Source organism: Sus scrofa, chromosome 10 (assembly GCF_000003025.6).
Source record: "Sus scrofa isolate TJ Tabasco breed Duroc chromosome 10, Sscrofa11.1, whole genome shotgun sequence".
In the NCBI taxonomy this organism is placed as follows: domain Eukaryota; kingdom Metazoa; phylum Chordata; class Mammalia; order Artiodactyla; family Suidae; genus Sus; species Sus scrofa.
In genome coordinates, this window is record NC_010452.4 from 57,581,283 (window position 1) to 57,600,713 (window position 19,431).

At 48.9% G+C, this 19,431-nt stretch overlaps 1 protein-coding gene across 1 annotated transcript in view; it reads right to left on the reverse strand.

Moving 5' to 3' along the window:
• Positions 1-19,233, reverse strand: part of PARD3 (par-3 family cell polarity regulator) — a 632,416-nt gene extending 613,183 nt beyond the window's left edge. Inside the window, 1 exon segment of the mRNA XM_021064231.1 lies at positions 19,019-19,233. Coding sequence (XP_020919890.1) covers positions 19,019-19,138 — 120 coding nt within the window. The 5' untranslated portion in view covers positions 19,139-19,233.

Sequence of the window (19,431 nt, forward strand, 5' to 3'; positions counted from 1 at the left end):
CCTTACTGCCTGAGGACTATTTCTTTCTTTCTTTCTTTTTCTTTTCTTTTTTTTTTTTTTTTTTTTTTGTCTTTTTGGTCTTTTTAGGGTCGCACCTGCTGCATATGAAGTTCCCAGGCTAGGGGTCTAATTGGAGCTGTAGCCGCCAGCCTACATCACAGCTACAGCAACTCGGGATCTGAGCCAAATCTGCAACCCACACCACAGCTCGCGGCAACACCAGATCCTTAACCCACTGAGCGAGGCCAGGGATCAAACCCACAACCTCATGGTTCCTAGTTGGATTTGTTTCCTCGGTGCCGAATGGGAACTCCCCGAGGAGTATTTCTTAATTAACTCCAACATCAGTCATAGTTGCCGTGCAGTTTCCAAGGACGCTGTTTTTCCACCAAGGATACATGCTCCCCTCTTTTGTCTACTTTACAGAAAAGTCATCCACCACCTGGAACTTACACACCCACCCGTAGCCTTCACGGTGACGTGTGAGTGCAGTAATCAGGCGTGTCAAGCCACAGCTGTCAGCAGGGAAAGTGGACACTGCTCTGGATTCCTCGTGGAGATGGGCTGTGAAACCAATCCCGCGCTACAGAAGGGCCACTCGTGAAATCTGTCCTGATGGCATCAGCGTACTGTTTCTTAAAAGCTCACACTCTCCTAATCATTTACAAGTAAAGATACACGTAATAACAGTCACTATCACTGGGCCGACTGCCTTTCAGAAAGAACACGTTTGCATCCTGGTTCTTTACACCCCTGTTAACACAGTGTGTCTGTTTTCGGACCTCTCTGGGCTGGGGGTGGGGGGGAAGGGAGAGCACTTTGGGGCTGCGCCTTGGGCCATGGCAGAGGTGGCCCTGGGGAGGCCTGGGGAGGGGCACGTGGCACCAGGTGAGGAGAAGCCCAGGCAGGGGCAGAGCCTTGAATGCCACTTGCAGAGGTGAGCCTCTGAATCTTTCTGAGCAGAATGACACAGCCCTGGCCACAGTGGAAAGAGTGGAGGACCGGGGTGAGACGGGAAAGGCGGACCAGAAGATTCTGTCAGGACAGGGGAAAGGGAGACAGGGTCCATTTTCAAGCTGCAATGTGCTATTTTTACCGGGCAGGCGCTGCAGACACCAGGGGCTTCACCGTGCTGCAGCGATGTGATGAAAGCGGGCCCTGGGGAGCTGCCCTGCTGGGGACATGCAGGGTGGGTCACTGCACAGAGGGGAGACGTCATGAGCCAGGAGATGCCCTTCACCAGCGGCGGCTGGACAGCTTTCTGCCCAAAGCCTGATACCCATCAATTACATGTAAAGGATCTCATCTGAAGCAAAACTAAATGAGCACCACCACATGCAGAGCATTCAAGTGAAGCTTGGGCGCTAAACAGCATGGGTAAGGTGAACTTAACCTACGCTTACACTGTCCTTGAAAACGCCACTGAATCACCCATCAGCACAAGGAACTGCTCCCACAGTGGGAAAACTCAGGAATGGACACCCCACAGGGGACAAGGGTCCCCCACTTCCAAGTCCACCCTCCGTCCACACGGCACACTCACCAGGGGATGGCTGCCTGCTCACCATGTCTCCCGTCTGCCTGTCTCTGCTCAGCTCAGAGAATTTAAACCATTAAAGTGAAATACCCCAGTGATGCCATACCCACAAGCTTCACCCCAAAATAATCCTCATTAGAAATATAACAACTTCTTCTTTAAATGTGACACTTTTTGGGCAAATGGCATAGAATTCAAAATATTACCAGATGTTCAAAAGTCGATCTCCACTACTTTCCAGAGTCCTGGGTAAAGAAAAGGTAAACTCGTACTCAAGTTGCAGTCAGGATGTGGAACATGGGAGAGCCACCTTCTGAACACTGTTTACTAGCGCCCTGACGAAATTACTTCGCTTCCTCATCGGTACATGAACTTGAGGGTATATGGCTGGTTAGCCTCACAGGACATTCCAATAAAGGAGTGATGAGTGGCACAGCCACTTTGAACCTCTTAGAGAAGATGCCACATAAACCTAAGGTGTTATTACCATTATCTCTTGCTGCAGTACTGCCTGGGAAAGTTGTCAGGTCTTTGGACTCAGAATTAGAAAGGAGTTCCCGCTGTGGTACAATGGAACCTGTAGTGTCTCTGCAGCACCAGAATGCAGGTAGGTTAATCCCCAGCCTGGCACAGTGGGTTAAGGATCTGGCATTGCCACAGCTGTGGCGTAGGTCAGAACTGTGGCTCAGATCTGATCCCTGGCCAGGAAACTGCATATGCCTCAGGGTGGCCAAGAAGGAAAAAAAGAAAAGGAAAATTTTAAAGATAGAAAACAATATAGAGTAATTTTTGATGTTATACACACACACACACACACACACACACACACACACACACACACACACCCCAAGAGCAGAATAAAGAGCGCCACAAGTTCCTGGACACACCCAGCTTTGAGAAGTGCATCCGGCATCCTCTGTATGAGAATCTGGGCTGCTTAGGGGTTGGCGCAGAGAAGACAGAGCTGAGGACTCTTGGTCTTAAGAGAAGGACCACTTCCTCTCCTGCCTCTGAGAACACTGTCTCCAGGAGCCCTGAGCTCTCCGAGCTGGAGATGCCATGACTAGGTGATCCGGTCGACAGTCACAGCAGACTCCACGCTTCCATCATCTCCCCCCCACCCCGCCCAGTGCCAGGCCCGTGAATGTGGCCATCTAGGACCTCCCCCCGCCCCTGCGCCCCAGATCTGGTCACTTGCCTGCCAAACATCCGCAAGTAATCCCAAGGAAAGCAGAAGAACCAGCCAGCTGAGCCCTGCCCAAATTCTGACCCACTAAATCATGAGCTATCATTAGCTGTCAATTTAAGCCATGAAAGCTCTGGGTGGCTTGTTATGCAGCAATACCTCAACGTGCATGAATTTTCAAACAACATTTTGACCACTCAACTTAGGGTAACCTCTACTTGAAACTGCTGAACCAGAAAAAATTCCCACATGGGTCCTGCTCCCAGACATATCAGACCTTTAAGTCACGTCGAACTGGTCTGTAAAACTCAGTCCTAGGAAGTTCTTCTACCTGCAGAATCTTCGAAGACAATGTTTTAAGCATAATGACCAAGAACGGCACTTGGCAGCTCTGAAAGCACTCTTGAGGAAATGATTTTGTGTCTTAATCACCCCTGGCCAGCGAGCCCTGTGCTGGGTCCTCCCTGCACTGCGGAAGCCCAGTCCCACGTGCCAACTGTAAAAAGGTCGGCTGGTGAATGCCGTGTGAAGAATGACAGCCTGGTCATCTGTCCTCTTTACTTCAGTAACAAAGGAAATGGATAAAACAAAGGAGCCAGGATGCCAGCTGAGACACCAACAACAAAGCCTCATCAGAGTTAACAGACCTGATCCCAGGCAGGCAGGTCCTCTGACCCAGGTGCTGGTTCCTGAGGCCACAGGCCAGAGGCACATGTTTGCTCTCAGCTCTGGCGTGGGGCTGGGAACTGCTGCAAGGGAATATTCCAGCAAGCAGAGCGTGGAAGTTCGAGAGAGGAACGCCCTGTGGCCAGCTTCCCTCCTGCGACTGTCCCCCAACACATGGAGGCACAGCCACACCAGCGTGAAGGCAAAGTCCAGCACAGGGAGTACTCGGCCCACTGCTCTTGGGGCCTCCGCCCCTCCTCACCCCAAACCAAAACCCTAGCTGTCCTGTTTCTACACATCACAAGCACCCAGGGGACATCACCTGACTCTCCCATAACTCCTAACTCTCCCATTTTGAGGATTTTACTCAGCATGACCTTTCTTTTCCCCTCATCACTAACCCCCATGCTATCATTTTATTGCCCCTCCTAAGACCTGTGGAAAGTAACGTAATGTCTTTTCTATCAAAGGAAATCTTGGTGACTCCATTTTGCTCCGGCTTCGGCTGAAACGCCCTCCTGCGACCCCCTCCTCGTTACCTCTTCTCCCAGCAACAGTTTGTTTCAATTAGCCAATCAAGAAGAATGTGCACCCTGCCCTGACCCATGCGAAGGCGTCAGGTACATCACCTGCGTCAGGGATAAACAGGGAGGGTCCTTTCTTGGGCGCGGCAGGCTTCTTGGGGTGCCCGCACCCTTCTGCAGAAGTAAAGAGCCTCGTCGAGATCTCCCCTTGTCCACGTCTCTCACTTTCCGACACTGACGACTGGAGCCAGAGTTGTCTTATTTTTCCAACAGACCCTTGAGGTCATTAAGCTCACCCAGACATCATTAAGAGCTAGTGGCTAAAACCTAGGGATGCTGGTGCTGTGGATTGTTTCCACAAATAAAACTCAAAATGAACAGGCAGAAGTGAGTGACTTCAAATGTCAGAAATGAAAAGGTACAGACTGGGCCACTGTCACCTAAGTGACCAGCCCATTTCCATGCACAGCTACAAGGCAGCAGGGCCCTCGGTCACCTAACACGACCCCAAAGGACCTGGTGGCTGCTCTACCCCAATGGTTCCCCATCCTTGTGGCATGAGAACCACCCGAGGAACTTGGCAGACATCCCAGTATCCACCCCCCGACCCAGAGATCTGATGCCTGTGGCTGGTGGGGAGCCTGGGCATCCATGTCTTAGACACCTTTCAGGTATTGCTCCCTGCAGCCAGGGTTGAGAACAATTGCTCTGGAATCATCTGTGGATCGGGTTAAAATGCGCATCCTGAGAGCGTCTGGGATGAGGTCTGTGATTTTACATCTCTAACCAGCTTCCAAGCAGTGCCGCTGCTGCTGGTCAGCAGACCACACCTGAGCAGCAAAGGGCTCCAACATCTAGCCACGCCTCCTCGACCCAAGCAGGCCCATCATCCCAAAGACGCCCTTCTTCCCTAAGCCCATGAGCTGCTCAGGGGCAACCAGGTCAGGAAAGAACCTGTCTTCTCGGACGGGGGCTGTCTACTCTTTCTTGTGGCACAGCAATATCCTAAAATGCAGGGGCCACGTTGAGCGTTGTGGTGTAAGGAGTCACAGCACAGGCTCTGCAGCCAGAGGGGGTCGAATCAGATGTACAACTTTAGGCCACTTTTTAAATCCTCTTTGGCCCAACCGTCCTCACCTATAAATTCGGATTTGCACCACTCCCAGCCCTGCATGGGATTAATAAAGCGGCTCAGAGCACTGAGCCCAGCACATAGGACCTGGTGCACAAAAGGCCCCTAATGCACAGAGTGCCAGCCTGGCCCTCGGTCATGACAGCATCACAGCTACCATTTCCTGACACCGGTTTCCTGGTTCCCCGCCTACCTGCCAGAAACTCCCCAACGAACCAGGACTCAGAAGACCTCTGGCTGTCACTGTCAAAGGTACTTTCTCAACAACTCCCCCACCTGACAGGCAGAGAAATAATGCCCTTGATACAGCACCAAGAGGTGCAAGAACTTTCGATCATCTGTGCTGACTTAATAAGCTCACTAGCACCAAAAGCAAAGACTGACCTGAAAACACCACTCTGTTGAATCTATAAAGGAAGCAGCTTCCCACTTCATAGGTGGAAAAACAGCCCAGGGCCAAAAACTCCTCTGCTCTGGGCTGAAATCCCGCCCCCAAACCATCTATCAAAACAGACTAAGATCTGTCTAAGACTCCCTAGATAAAAGAGTAAAACTTGGGAGTTCCTGTCGTGGCTCAGTGGTCAACGACTCCAACTAGGAACCATGAAGTTGCAGGTTCAATCTCTGGCCTTTCTCAGTGGGTTAAGGATCCGGCGTTCCCATGAGCTGTGGTGTAGGTCGAAGATGAGGCTCAGATCTGGCATTGCTGTGGCTGTGCCATAGGGTGGCAGCAACAGCTCCGACTGGACCCCTAACCTGGGAACCTCCATGTGCCACTGGTGCAGCCCTAGAAAAGACAAAAAAAAAAAAAAGGAAGGGAAAAAGAGGTGAAGTTAATTAACTCGATGGGAGGAAATCTGCAAAATGTATATGCATATCAAAATCACGTGGCACACTTTAAACAGCTTGCAATTTTGTCAATTACACCTCAATAAAGCTGAGGAGGGAACTCCCCCAAAGTTATTTCTCCCCAGTTTTGTTATGAAATGCTAGGGCATTCTGGAAAGGTTTTGGAAAGTACCATTCATTCCTTTCATTACAAAGCACAAAACACAGGAAGCTGGAAATGGAAGAGATAGGCATGAATTCGAATCTCCCAAACTGTGGTATCTCCTTTTCCTGTCCTGTATGGAACAAAAGCTTAGAATTTCAAATGCACCCAATGACATTGAGACAATGTTTACAAACAAATACTGGAAAGGATCAAAGTCAAACTATGGCCATTGCACCACTAGATAAGCTCTATTGTTTTAATCACTACTTAGCAGCTTCCCTAAACACATATGCAGAGAAGGAGGCAGCACTGCTCTAATTAATAAGACATTTAAAGTCCTCAAAGAGAGGAAAACAACTCTCCATTCCACGGTGGGGAAAGGCAGATGCGAAGCGGCGATCCTCTGGAGGCCACGAGGCCAGTGAGTTGTGAGGCACTGGCCAGGCGGACAGGGAAGCACGGCCACACCCAGAGCCCAAGCCAGCCTCCCAGACACCACGACCTGTTCAAGATGATAAATGGGTCCATTCTTGGGAGACGTCTTCAGGTGACTGGCATTGGGTGCCTTTAGCTGAACAGAGGTATTAAAAGTCACAGCAGGAGTTCCCATCGTGGCACAGTGGTTAACGAATCCAACTAGGAACCATGAGGTTGCGAGTTCGGTCCCTGCCCTTGCTCAGTGGGTTAAGGATCCGGCGTTGCCGTGAGCTATGGTGTAGGTTGCAGACTCGGCTCAGATCCCGCGTTGCTGTGGCTCTGGCGTAGGCTGGTGGCTGCAGCTCCGATTGAGCCCCTAGCCTGGGAACCTCCATATGCCACAGGAGCGGCCCAAGAAATAGCAAAAAAGACAAAAAAAAAAAAAAAAAAAAAAAAAAAGTCACAGCAATCTGTCAACCCTTACAACCACCTACCCAGGCAAAAGATGCTCTGGGTTCATTTACCGCTGATTTAGCCCTAAAATCACCATCTTAAAGATCTAGAGAAGAGGAGTTCCCGTCTTGGCACAGCAGAAACAAATCTGACTAGGAACCATGAGGTTGCAGGCTTAATCCCTGGCCTTGCTCAGTGGGTTAAGGATCCAGCATTGCCATGAGCTGTGGTGTGAGCTGTGGTGTAGGTCGCAGACGTGGCTTGGATCCCGTGTTGCTGTGGCTCTGGTGTAGGCCAGTAGCTTACAGCTCCAATTAGACCCCTAGCCTGGGAAGCTCCATATGCCGAGGTGTGGCCCTAAAAAGACAAAAGACAAAAAAAAAAAAAAAAAAAAAAAAGATCTAGAGAAGAGCAAGGAAGTACTATGGGCACGTGAGTTATAGATGCCTGTAGAATAAAGGATTACAGGGGCCACAAAAATGTCGCCTTTCCCATTTTATTGTTTTTGTTTTTTTGGTTTTGGTTTTGGTTTTGTCTTTTCCAGGGCCGCACCCTCAGCATATGGAGGTTCCCAGGCTAGGGGTCCAATCGGAGCTATAGCTGCCGGCCTACACCACAGCCACAACAACGCAGGATCCAAGCCACATCTGCGACCTACACCACAGCGGCAATGCAGGATCCTTGACCCACTGAGCAAGGCCAAGGATCGAACCTGCAACCTCATGGTTCCTAGTCAGATTCGTTAACCACTGAGCCACGACGGGAACTCCCTCATTTTATAACTCGGACTATCTCTTTGAGGTCCAGGGTATTCACAGAACTCCTACCAGTTAATAAATACTGAAGGTCTTTAAAACATTTGTGCATTCTATGAATATCCACAGTGTTTACAATTTCTAGCCTTACTCCTTCCAAGTTTCAAAAGATTTTTTAAAGGGAAAATGTGTAACCAAAGCCTTTTAAAATACTGAAACTTGGCATCGTCTCCATTCATCTAGTAGTGTGGCAGCTGCAATCATCTTAGAAAATAACAAGGGCTGCTAGGAGAAGAAGTCACATAGCTAAAGTCACACACTTCTCCTTGATCTGTAAAAGAATCAGCTTTAACTATTGGGTTAGCAGAACATTCTTCTTCCCTATTTCCAATTGATTTATTAGTAAATACTAATACTGGAATTTTGACAGTACTTTTAAGAATAAAGAGGTAACACTTTAACTTATCATCTTGAAAAAGACAACTGGTATCATAAATCAAACCAAAAATCAAGGTAACTTTATGAATTAGCCACTAAAAAAAGTGTGCCTAAACTATGTGTAAAACTTGGGAGAAAGAAAGAAAAATATCTAAAATTGCCCAGAAGACTATAATATGACGAGGGGATTATCAACACTAAATCCCTAGATCATCATTACTGCCCACAACAACAGCAACAACAACACAATTCCAAATCAGAGATGAGAAAACTGAGGCTCACAGAGCTGACGGGGCCTGCCAAAGGTCAAAACTACTGCGGCCAAAACCAAGAACTCAAAGAGCTTTTCCACTGTGGACATCTACGGGGCATCTAAATCAATGTCACCAGGATTTTATTTCTTAAATTGCAGGAGAATGTTTTCAAGATGTTTTGAGGGAGAGCTTTTTTGGCCAAACATTGTTTCCTGCATCTACAGCAGTTCGAAAGAGGATGAGAAGCAACGATGCAGAAGTATTTATTCAAGTGAGCCTTAATCCCCGGCAACCGTTCTTAGCAAAGACAAAAGAACAGTTCTGCGAACATTTACTCTGTTTTACTTCCTATGATGCTTTTTTACATTCTCTCTTCAAACCCTCACAACAATCCCATGAAGGACTCAGAAGTCACATCAGAAGCTAAGGATCCTGGGCTTACAGAGGTTATGGTTCTTGCTCTCACACACACAAATGCTGCAATCTGCTCTTCTGAATCCTGGCCCAGAGTGTGTCATGCTGATGTGCCTGCCTCCTGGGAGAAAGAAAAAGAAAAAAGAAAAAAAATCCACCACCAAACTTTCCACCTCTGACTAATTGTGTTTTTGCAAACATCTGTGTTTTAAGAAGTAGCTCATAAAACACAAAAGATAAAATTGACTCCACCATAAAAAGTGTAGAGTTATCTATCCAGATGATGCACTTTCACTTCAAGAGATCCTCTCGATTTGTCTAAAGGTTAGTTCCAGATCTCTCACAAAGTGGCAAAGGTACCAAAGCCTACATCCAACTTTCATGGCTGCAGTGATGGACCAGAGCCTGTGTGGTGATGTCCCAGGTATCAAGAGCCTGCGTGTTTACCTCCCTCTTCCAGGAACAGAATCTCAGTTCAGGGAATAGCACTGCTGGGCAGGACCCTGGTGCACTCTTGCTCACCTGTGACTTTGCACACCGGATTTCAGAACTACAGATTACACATCTCTTTGTGTGTTCCCCGGAAAATGGTTGAATCTTTGAAACTCTGGATCTAATATTAGATTTGGAAAAAAAAATTAAAACACGAACATGAAAAATTTTCCCAGTTTTACTGTATGCTTAAAAGAACCAGAAAAAATAATAATAATTCCCAGGCTGACCCTTTATAGAGAATGGTGCTCTCTTTTTTTACATTTTTAATCTGTTAATATAACATATTTTTATTATTTAGCAATTTTAGGTTGTTGATATACAGTGAGTTATTTTCTGAAATAAACGTTGAGAAGGAAATACTGATTTTTATTGTAGAATACGTCAAAGAGGCTTTTTCAGAAACATAAACCCTATCGTACAGGAATGCAATAGAATAACAAGAAAAATTATACACCAAAAAAAATAAATAAATAAACCTAAGTTATAAAAAATGGTCTTAACTGTGTCTGAATATTAAAGAACATTAAAAGTGGGGAAGGAGTTCTTGCCATGGCTCGGCAGTAACACACCCAACTAGTATCCATGAAGATGAGGGTTCAATTCCTGGCCTCACTCAGTGGGTTAAGGATCCAGCGTTGCCATGAGCTGAGGTGTAGGTCACAGGCGCAGTGTGGATCTCGCACTGCTGTGGCTGTGGCTGTGGCTGTGGCACAGGTTGGCAGCTAAAGCTCCAATTTGACCCCCTAGCCTGGGAACTTCCACATGTCGAGGCTGCAGCCCTAAAAAGACCAAAAAAAAAAAAAAAAAAAAAAAAAGGTGGGGAAAATATTGACCTGCTTTCTCTAAAACCACTTAAATTTTCACCACCATAAAAATAGCAAGCTCCTGAATATATATGTGTATGTCTTTGTATATACATAGCAAGCATTTAGAATCATGCAGTATCATGCATTTAGTCACACTTCACAAAGGCAATAGTCTTAAGTCACTCCTGAGCACGTACTTTATCTTGAAAGACATTTATCTTGGGTCAGTAAAGAATTCTGAGGAACACTCCAGGCAAAATACATCCTAACTCTAATCAGCATAAGTTTGACCCAGGGTGCAGGCCCATCAGTTCAAAATAAGGGAAGCAAAACATTCTCACTGGGAGGGGGGGATGGAGTAGAGACGGACCCTGTCTGCACCTCCAAAAAGCCACTGCCACCACCCCGGCCCCAGGGTCCCACAGGCACCATAACCAACACACAGACTCGGGGTGGCTGTCAGCAGGGAGCCCAGCCCAGAACTGCTGAATATGGGCAGATGAAGCTGGGAAAATTGACTCTCGTAGAGCTTGCGAGATTTGCCAAAGGTCAAAACTACGGACCCAACCCCAAAACCAGAAAAGCTCTTCCACTATGGACACATAGGCCATCCAGTCAACTGCAGAGGCAGCTGGTGAGCTGGGTGGGAAGGAATGTATGGTTGAGGGAGAACAAGGCAGGACAGGCGGGGTGTTGGCTGGTGAAGCCTTTGAGGAGACCAGGGGACCTGTTAGCTCAGCAGCCCAGGCTTAGCAGACAGCACCAGGAAACACCAGGCCGGCTTGAGAAAGCAGCTTCACGCACTGTATGGAAAATGCCTAAAAATAGCCAGTCTTCATTTTGAGGTTTCTGAGCATCTCTGACACAGCATGTCTTATGGGACTCTCAGAACAATAAAATACCTAAAAATGGGGCTTTGTTCATAATGGCTTAGGAAGTCCATATTTTTTTAACATCTTTATTGAGGCATAATAATATATCACAAAATTCACCCATGTGAAGTGTACAGTTCAGAGTTCCTGCTGTGGCACAATGGGATCGGCAGTGTCTCTGGAGCTCTGGGACACAGGTTCAATCCCCAGCCCAGCACAGCAGTTTAAGGATTCAGTGTTGCTGCAGCTGCACGTAGGTCGCAACTGTGGCTTGGTTCTGATCCCTGGCCCGGGAACTCCATATGCCTCAGGGTGGCCGAATATGAAAAAAAGAAAAAAAAATGGAAGTGTACAATTCGATGATGTTTAGTATACTCGCAATGGAACACAGCTATCACCACTATCTCAACTTAGAACATTTTCATCACCCACAAAACCACCCCATCGCCATTAAACATCACTCACATTACCCTCAACGCCCAGGCCCTGGCAACTGCTATGCCACTTTCTCATCCACACACTTGCCTATTCTGGTCCTTTCGTACATACGTACTCATACGATATATGTGCGCCAGTATAAGTGGCTTCCTTCATGCAGCATAGTGTTTACGAGATTCATCTATGGTGAGGGCTGTGTCTGAAATTCATCCCTTTTTATGGCTGAATAATATTCCCACGTGTACTAGTCCACAAATTATTCAGTTGGTAGACATTTGGATTGTCCCATTTGGGGACTATTATGAATTGTGTTGCCATGAACGTTCATATACATGATTTTTATAGAGAAACATGCTTTCATTTCTCATGTGGGTGTATGTGTACAAACTATTTTTGAGAGAAAAAATTAAATAATTCACAGTTCAAGTCATTTGGAATGAAGCTTGGCATTTTATTTCCAAGTTCCGATACGAGTTGACAGAGGAAAAAAGCATAAACAAAAGTAACATTTAATGACATGAACCACATCGAGATGGCAGGCCAGACACAGGCAGACGCAAGGCTACTAAAGAAAGGCATGTTTATATCATCCTTCCAAATGGAAAACAATCTTTAACAGGTTAAAATAATAACTAAAAGACAAAAAATAATTACCGTTCAACTATGTTCACAGAACACTGCCATTCTTTTCATAAAGTTTTCTATTTTCCATATAAAACAAAATAGATGCCAGAAATAAATAGGTAGAATGTATAAATGCACTGAGCTTCTGCTTTACTGCCGTTGACCTTGGCCCCGGCTAGGACTGCTGCCTGAGTGACCCAGCAGGAGAAAAGTCCATTGTGCGGGCCTAACCACCCACCACCAGCCCCTGGAAAAGCAGCTCCGCCTGTGGAAAGCACGTCCCTGGACCAACTGTATATATTTCTTTGCATCCCTGAGAAAATGCAGAGGGCTCTGGTCGTCTCTCAGGTGTTCACCATCACCAGCCTGTCTCCACCTCTACAGAGAGGCAGAAACCTCCCCCGGCAGATGGAGGGCTGCACAAGTGGGATTCTGAATGTCACCTCTCCGCCAATTCACAAGCCAAGAAGCACTTCATGTCGCCAGACTCTCTCTGCAAATCTCAGACCCTAAACATTTCTGTTGACTCCTGGCACTTGCCCACGGATCCCAACTGACAGATTTAGAAGTGCCAGACCCAGCATAGGTGTGTCCCAGGGCCAGATTCCTGCACTGCCCTGGCCACCTGCCTTGAACCAGGCCCAGTGCAAATCCCAGGACGATCCCTCTGCTTGGTCTGAAAAACAGACCCAACTCCTTGAAAATGGCCAACACAAAAGCATACCTTTGAGGACTCCAAAATCACACTAAGTCTGAGTTTCAATTACAATCTCTTCGGGCCAATATGCCAAACATGCCAAACATACCAAACACTGAAGTCCTTAAAATTATAGTCTCCAAAATAAAAGCGCACTTTTTGAGGGAGAATAATGTGCAATGTATTTATTCTCAACTTTGTATCTACTCAGCTTGTGAAATGACTAAGTGGCCAGCTTTCTTTTCTTTTTTTTCTTTTTTTTTTTTTTGGTCTTTTTAGGGTCATACCCACAACATATGGAAGTTCCCAGACTAGTGGTTGAATTGGAGCCCCAGCCCCAACAACATGGGGTCTGAGCCTCTTCTGTGACCTACACCACAGCTTGCAGCAACTCCGGACCTGCAAGCCACCGAGGCCAAGGATCAAACCTATATCCTCATGGATATTATTCTGTTTCTTAGCCTGCTGAGCCACAATGGGAACTCCTATGTGGCTGATGTTGAGGCAGGGCCATCACCTTCCAGCACCTCTCCTGGAGGAGAAGGGGCACAATTTTGTTCTGAAACAAACAGACCGAAACACCCACAGCAAAGCACATTCCTCCAGGTCAGTACAGGAGCTGCGGAAAGGTCCTAAGAGAAGCAGCAAGCCAGGAGAAGCCCAGGCAGCCTTGGAATGCAGAGTCAGCATCCCGATGGGGGGGCTGAGGCTCAAGAGATGCACAGACACAGTGAAGAAGTGGTCCAGGAGGGAGAAATAGACAACACGAAAGCGAAGGCAGGAAAGTCCAAGCAAGTCCAAGTGTATAGGGGTGAGGTGGGGGTTTGATGGGGGAGAGGCTGGAGTGAGGAGGGGTCCTGCAGGGACAGGCTCCACTGAGACGAAGGACTCAGCCTCTGGGGAAAGTGGGTGCTGAGGGGACTCAGCCTCTGGGGAAAGTGGGTGCTGAGGTATTTAAGCAGAAGAGCACAGTGAGATTTGCATTTTAGAAAGATTGGCCTTGGAGTTCCTAGTGGTTAAGGACTCAGCTTGGTCACTGCTGTGGTCACTCCCTGGCTAGGAAGATCCACATGCTGCAGGCATGGCTAAATAAAGGAAAGAAAAATTTAAAAAGATTAGGCTTTCAAACATGTTCCATTTATTTTTCCTCTTTGAAGGGGAAGACAGGAGAATGTCAATGAAAGAATAAAATTTATTTCATTTCACTATTCAAAAATATTGTCATTCATATAAAACAAAAAAATATATTGTCATTCAAACTGCAACAAGATAACTGTTTTCCTAAAAGTTTCAGTAAGTTTGTAAATGTGTAACAACATTTGTTCACAAAAAAAACTCACACCAACCACAAGATTTGTCATAAAAACCATGACTTATATGGTTATAGTAATCAACCGTCCTTCCTCCCCTCAAAAGGAAGGCACATTTTCAAAAGTTACTGTCAGCATCCATCAATTTAAGTTGTTTTTTTAATAACAACAAATTGCTGTTAAATAACTCTTAAGGTTTCCACACTTGAGGACAGAAGCAGTGGCCCAGAGAGCAACTCAGAGTAAAGCCAATATCCACAACGCTTACATTCCCTGCCTAATACACACACACACACACACTCTCTCTCTCTCTCTCTCTCACACACACACACACGATTGCTCTTCTGATTGTGGTACTACTTAGGCAAATATGAATAATTCTACCTATGCTTTAATCAAATTGCACACACTGCCTTCATAAGCAGAGAGGAAAAACCCAAACAGGAGTAGTAATAGCAGACTACTTGGGAAAGTTCCACAGGCAGCGAAACTGTTTGGGGAGCAAACCATATCAGGGATCCGGAGGCAGTACCTCGGAGTTTCCGCTCATCAGCCCACTCAGGACCCCGAGAGCCCTGCAAGGGAGCAACCCACTCTAGAGATGAGGAAGTGAGGCTCCGCTGGGCTGGGCTGCCCAAGGCTAAGTGGTGAAGAACCGTGATCTCCAAAGCCCATCCCAAGCTCCCCCCGCCAAGAGGGCTCTCGGGCCAGGGGCCGGGCTGAGAGGTTCCAGCCGCTTCCCACCCTCGCCTGTGACTTGAGGCCCTTCTCCCCTCCATTGCTCCGCAGTCGGCAGCATTTCTGCAGCCCGAAGGTGATCCCCTGCCCTCCCCAGAGAAGCGCCCGTCCAGACTGCCGCCCTGCCCAAACACCCCAGTCCTCCGGGGACCATCCAACTGCAGGAAGTCCCTGCGTCTTGCCCTGGAATTCCCGGTCCTCCTCTACTGGATCCCGCCTTCCATCACGTGACAGGAAGTCTCCACAGGATCCAGACCAGCCCTGATGCCCAAGCACCTTCATCATTCCCTTCCTGCACTGCCTTCCCTCCCACTGCTCAGAATGGGAGCCCACACTCTCCAGACTCAAATGCCTGGACCCCACTGCAGACCGAGGAGCCAGGACACCACGGTCGACAGGTGCTTTTTGAGGTCGCCCCACTACCCAGGTAGGAAGCGCTGTCCTAAATCAAGGCCAGTCTTCCCACTTACTAAACCAGACGCAAACCCTAGGGATTACAGGAGATTGCCGCCCCCTCCCCCATGTGCAAAGGACCACTCCCCTCTCGGAAATCCAGCAGCCACACCTGTGTGTACCAACCCGTTGCAAATTAACACCACTGCCTACTGTTATTTATAGTTGAATATATTCACCCTGCCTCCCAGATTACTTTCTTCTTGAGGGCAAGAATTTGGTCTTAATGTTTTTCTTCACAAACCGTGAACACAGCAGCCCTCCAACAAATCAACAATTTTTAAGAAAACAAACATGGAAATCTTCTTATCTTTCTCCTAACCAGAGTCTGGATGCACAGCAGGAAAAAATGGGAAATCTTGGGGCCAGCCCTGAGCCACTCAGAATCAAGAAGGAGCGGGTAAAGCCCTAAGAAGTCAAGTCGCCAGACGAGAGTCCCGGCAGTTGGCGCTTTTTACCCCGTGTCCATCTGGGACCATGGATGAGTCTGGCCACAGGCAGAAGTCACATACACAGACAGAAAGTCCACATAACGTGGTCCTCAGTGTCCAGCAGAGCACGCTCCTTAGAGACAGTCTGGATGAGGATGGGTGGATGAGGAAGAACAGCCAAAACATTTTCACCCATCAGTGATCATAGACAGAAAAATGTTTTTTCACTGAAGAAAAAAAAAAGTGAATAACTGTAAGCCTTCAAATACCTACTTATTGAGGACATTTCTGGTATTAAGTCACACCACGCCACCGCCCAGAAAAACTGATTTGTTTAATCTGAAAACAGCTCAAATATAATGCCAAAAATTAGCCCCACCACACCACAAAATGCTCACTGCCAAGTCTTAGAGGCTGGGGTCTTTTCTCTCCCCTTTCCTTCTCCCACCTGCCCCTCAGCTTAGCTGGTTCTTACGAAGCCATAAACATGATCTTCCCCCATTTTTCCCCACCAGATGGGAGTTTGTCATGGCACATGTCACCTAGCAACCAAACACCACTCCACAGCTACCCAGCTACCCAATTCTTCATACAAAATTTATCTTGTTCTCCTGAACAGTAAGGGATAAGGCAGAGATGACAGAATAAAAGTTAAAACAAGTGTTATTAAGTGTGTGCTTCATACCATTTTACACAGGGTGGGAGAACTGAGAAGAGCGACTAAAGTTTAATCTTGGCCCGTTACCCAAATTTTTTTTTTTTTGGTCTTTTTTAGGGCCGCACCCACAGCATATGGAGGTTCCCAAGCTAAGGGTCCAATCAGAGCTGTAGCCACCGGCCACAGCAATGCCAAATCCAAGCCATGTCTGCGAGCTACACCACAGCTGACAGCAACACTGGACCTTAACCCACTGAGTGAAGCCAGGGATCAAACCTGTATTCTCTTGGCTACTAACCAGATTCATTTCCACTGAGCCATGACGGGAAGTCTTTTTTTTTTTTTTTTTTTTTTTTTTTTGGCTTTTTTACGGCCCCACCCTCAGTATATGAAGGTTCCCAGGCTAGGGGTCGAATCCAAGACAGCCACAGCCACAGCAACTCGGGATCTGAGCCGCTTCTGTGACCTACACCACCCGTTACCTAATCATTTAAGAGGCAAAAATACAAATGGACCCAGAAGATACTCTTGCAACACTGGAGAGTCAACAGTCTTGTGATCCAATGGCTGAACTTTGAAGACTGGAAAGCCCATTTAAAAATGTACCTGCTGAGCAGTGAGTTGCACTTAAAGTGAATTAAAATAATTTGGGGATCATCTCCGAGTCATTTACGTCCACCTCCAACAACACCATCACTCACTGAGAATCACCCTTCCTTCCTTCCCTACCAGGTAATCAATCTCGTACCTACCCTTCAAAACGCTTAGGCTCCACCCCTTAGGGTGCCTTCCCAGGCTCCCTTCAGAAACCCGTGCTCCCTTTTCCATGTTCTCAGTCTCTGTGAGACAGCCACCCCTGAAGCCTGCACACAAGACCCAGATCCATCATCAAAGCCTCTCAACTCAGCTACCCGACACTCTAGACACCCTAGGGTTTTCTCCCCACTGCACCACAACAGGCACGCACACCTGGCTGCCTTCACCCGGACCATGGAGCCTCTTTCCTAGACTCTCACCATCCAGTTTCCACCAGCTGCCTATGGGTCCCTCAGATGTCCAGCCCCCAAAACAATGCCTTGGACGTGGCGAATGCTGAAGAATGTCCATGGAAGGTATAGATGACTCAATCAGCCAACTACATTTCTATCTTCCAAACAAGCTGTTCAAGCAACTTGCATCGTGTGCATAACGAAATATGACTAATTTTAAGCATGTAAATGACTAATTTCAAGCATGTAAATTTTAAATTAAGCATATAAGCAAAGAAATGCCAATCACTCCTCCCTACTCAGGAACCTGGGCACAGTGCAGAATGTATGTTATTATTGTATGTCTCTTTCTCTTCACGATTTTGTTGGCTTCCCGAGTACATGTGCAACCTGATTACTGATCTAGAACGTTGCGATCACAGAAGTGATTTCTATGATTATTCATAAACAACCCTTTAAATGTGAGTGTAGGTTTAGAGGGGTTTTCCCCTTCGACTGTTTCAAGACAAACGAGTACCCAATTTCCACTAATTTTATTTGGTTTCTCAATAAAAGAGTTCAACTGTAAGGAACACTTTAGAGCTGTTAAGTCAACATCTTCCATCATTGTGTCAGGTTCTTAAACGTCCCCAAGATTTTCTTTAAAAGGCCAGTTTTATTCTAGTTTTTCTCCACACTAAAAACAACAGTGTAAAAAGGGTTTTTTCCTCTTAATGTCAGAGATACTCACACGCGATCAGTCTTGACAAAGCCACCGTCCCCCTTAACTGTGACCCCCAAACCCCCAGGACCCAAACCACTCCAACGTCGGGGACAAAAAGGAAATTTTAAAAGTGAATATGCTTTCCACCGAACGCTGCTCTGCGGCAAAGACAATATCCTCAGGTGCCTGAGAAAAACTTGGGAGGCGTGGGCTGTTGTCAAACAGACACAGACGATGCAACACTTTAACAAAACGCCTTTCCACTTCTGACACATTGTAGAGGAATGCAGCGAAGTGGAGACAATGTTACCACTCCACGGGGACGAGGAGAACGCTACTCCACACCCGGCCGTGGCCCCGCAGCCCCCGTGCGCGTGGACCTAGTTGCAGTCAGTCAACTCGGCAATCCGGTGACCGATTTCGGGGCTGTGCTCCTTCAAGGAGCCGTGCTCCGGGGCCTCTCGGTCACCGAGGCGCTGGGCTCCAGCGACGCTCGCGAGCCAGAGGGAGCGGGTCGGTCCCCGCGCCGCGCCCCCACCCCGCGGGACCCCCGCCCGGGGGGCAGGAGCGGCTCCCCCCGCCCGGCGGGGCCCGGAGGCACAGGCGAGCCACTGTCCCAGCGCGCGGAGCGAACTCTTCTCCGCCAGAAAAGTTCCCTGGGCCGGCCTCCGCCCGCGGGCCTGGGCGGGGAGCCGGAGCCGCAGTCCACAGCCGGGAACAGGCGTCCGGCCGGGCTCCGCGCGCTCCGGCGCGGCTCGAGCTCGGCTCCCGGGAGGCTCCGGGCGGCGGCGGCCGGGCGCCGGGGGAGGGGAGGGGGCCGGGGGCCGCGGCCCGGGCGCAGGCAAGTTTGCGGCCCGCAGCCCGGGCAGGGGGCGCAGGCCGGGCGGGCCGCGCGCGCTCCTTTCCCCGCCTCCGCCTCCTCCTCCCCTTCCAGGAAGCGCCATGTTGATCCCGGCGCCTTCCCTCCTCCCGCTCCTCCTCCCCTCCTCCGCCCCCTCCGCCGCCCGCCCCCGCCCGCGCCCCCGGCCCCTCACCTTGGCGATCGCCTTCCGGTAGCGGGTCACCGCTTGCTGGATGAGGCTGAAAACTTTCATGTGGCCGTCCCCGCACGGCACGACCACCCGGGTCCTCCCGAAGCACACGGTCACTTTCATGCCGCCGCCGCCGTCGCCGCGGGCCGGCCCGCGCCCCTCGCTGACCGCGGCCGGAGAGGCCGGAGCGCCCGGGGCCCGGGCGGCTGCACGCGGGGCGCGGGGCGCGGCGCGGGCGCGAGGCTAGGGGCCGGGGCCGGGGGCCCAATCGGCTCGCATGCCCGGCCCGCCGCCCTTGCCTCGCCTCGCCTCGCCTGGCCTGGCCCGAGGCTCGCCCGCCTGTGCCCGCGCGGCGCCGCAGCCTCCGGCCACCTGTTCGGAGTGTCGGCGCGCTCGGCGGCGGGGCCGTGTGGCGC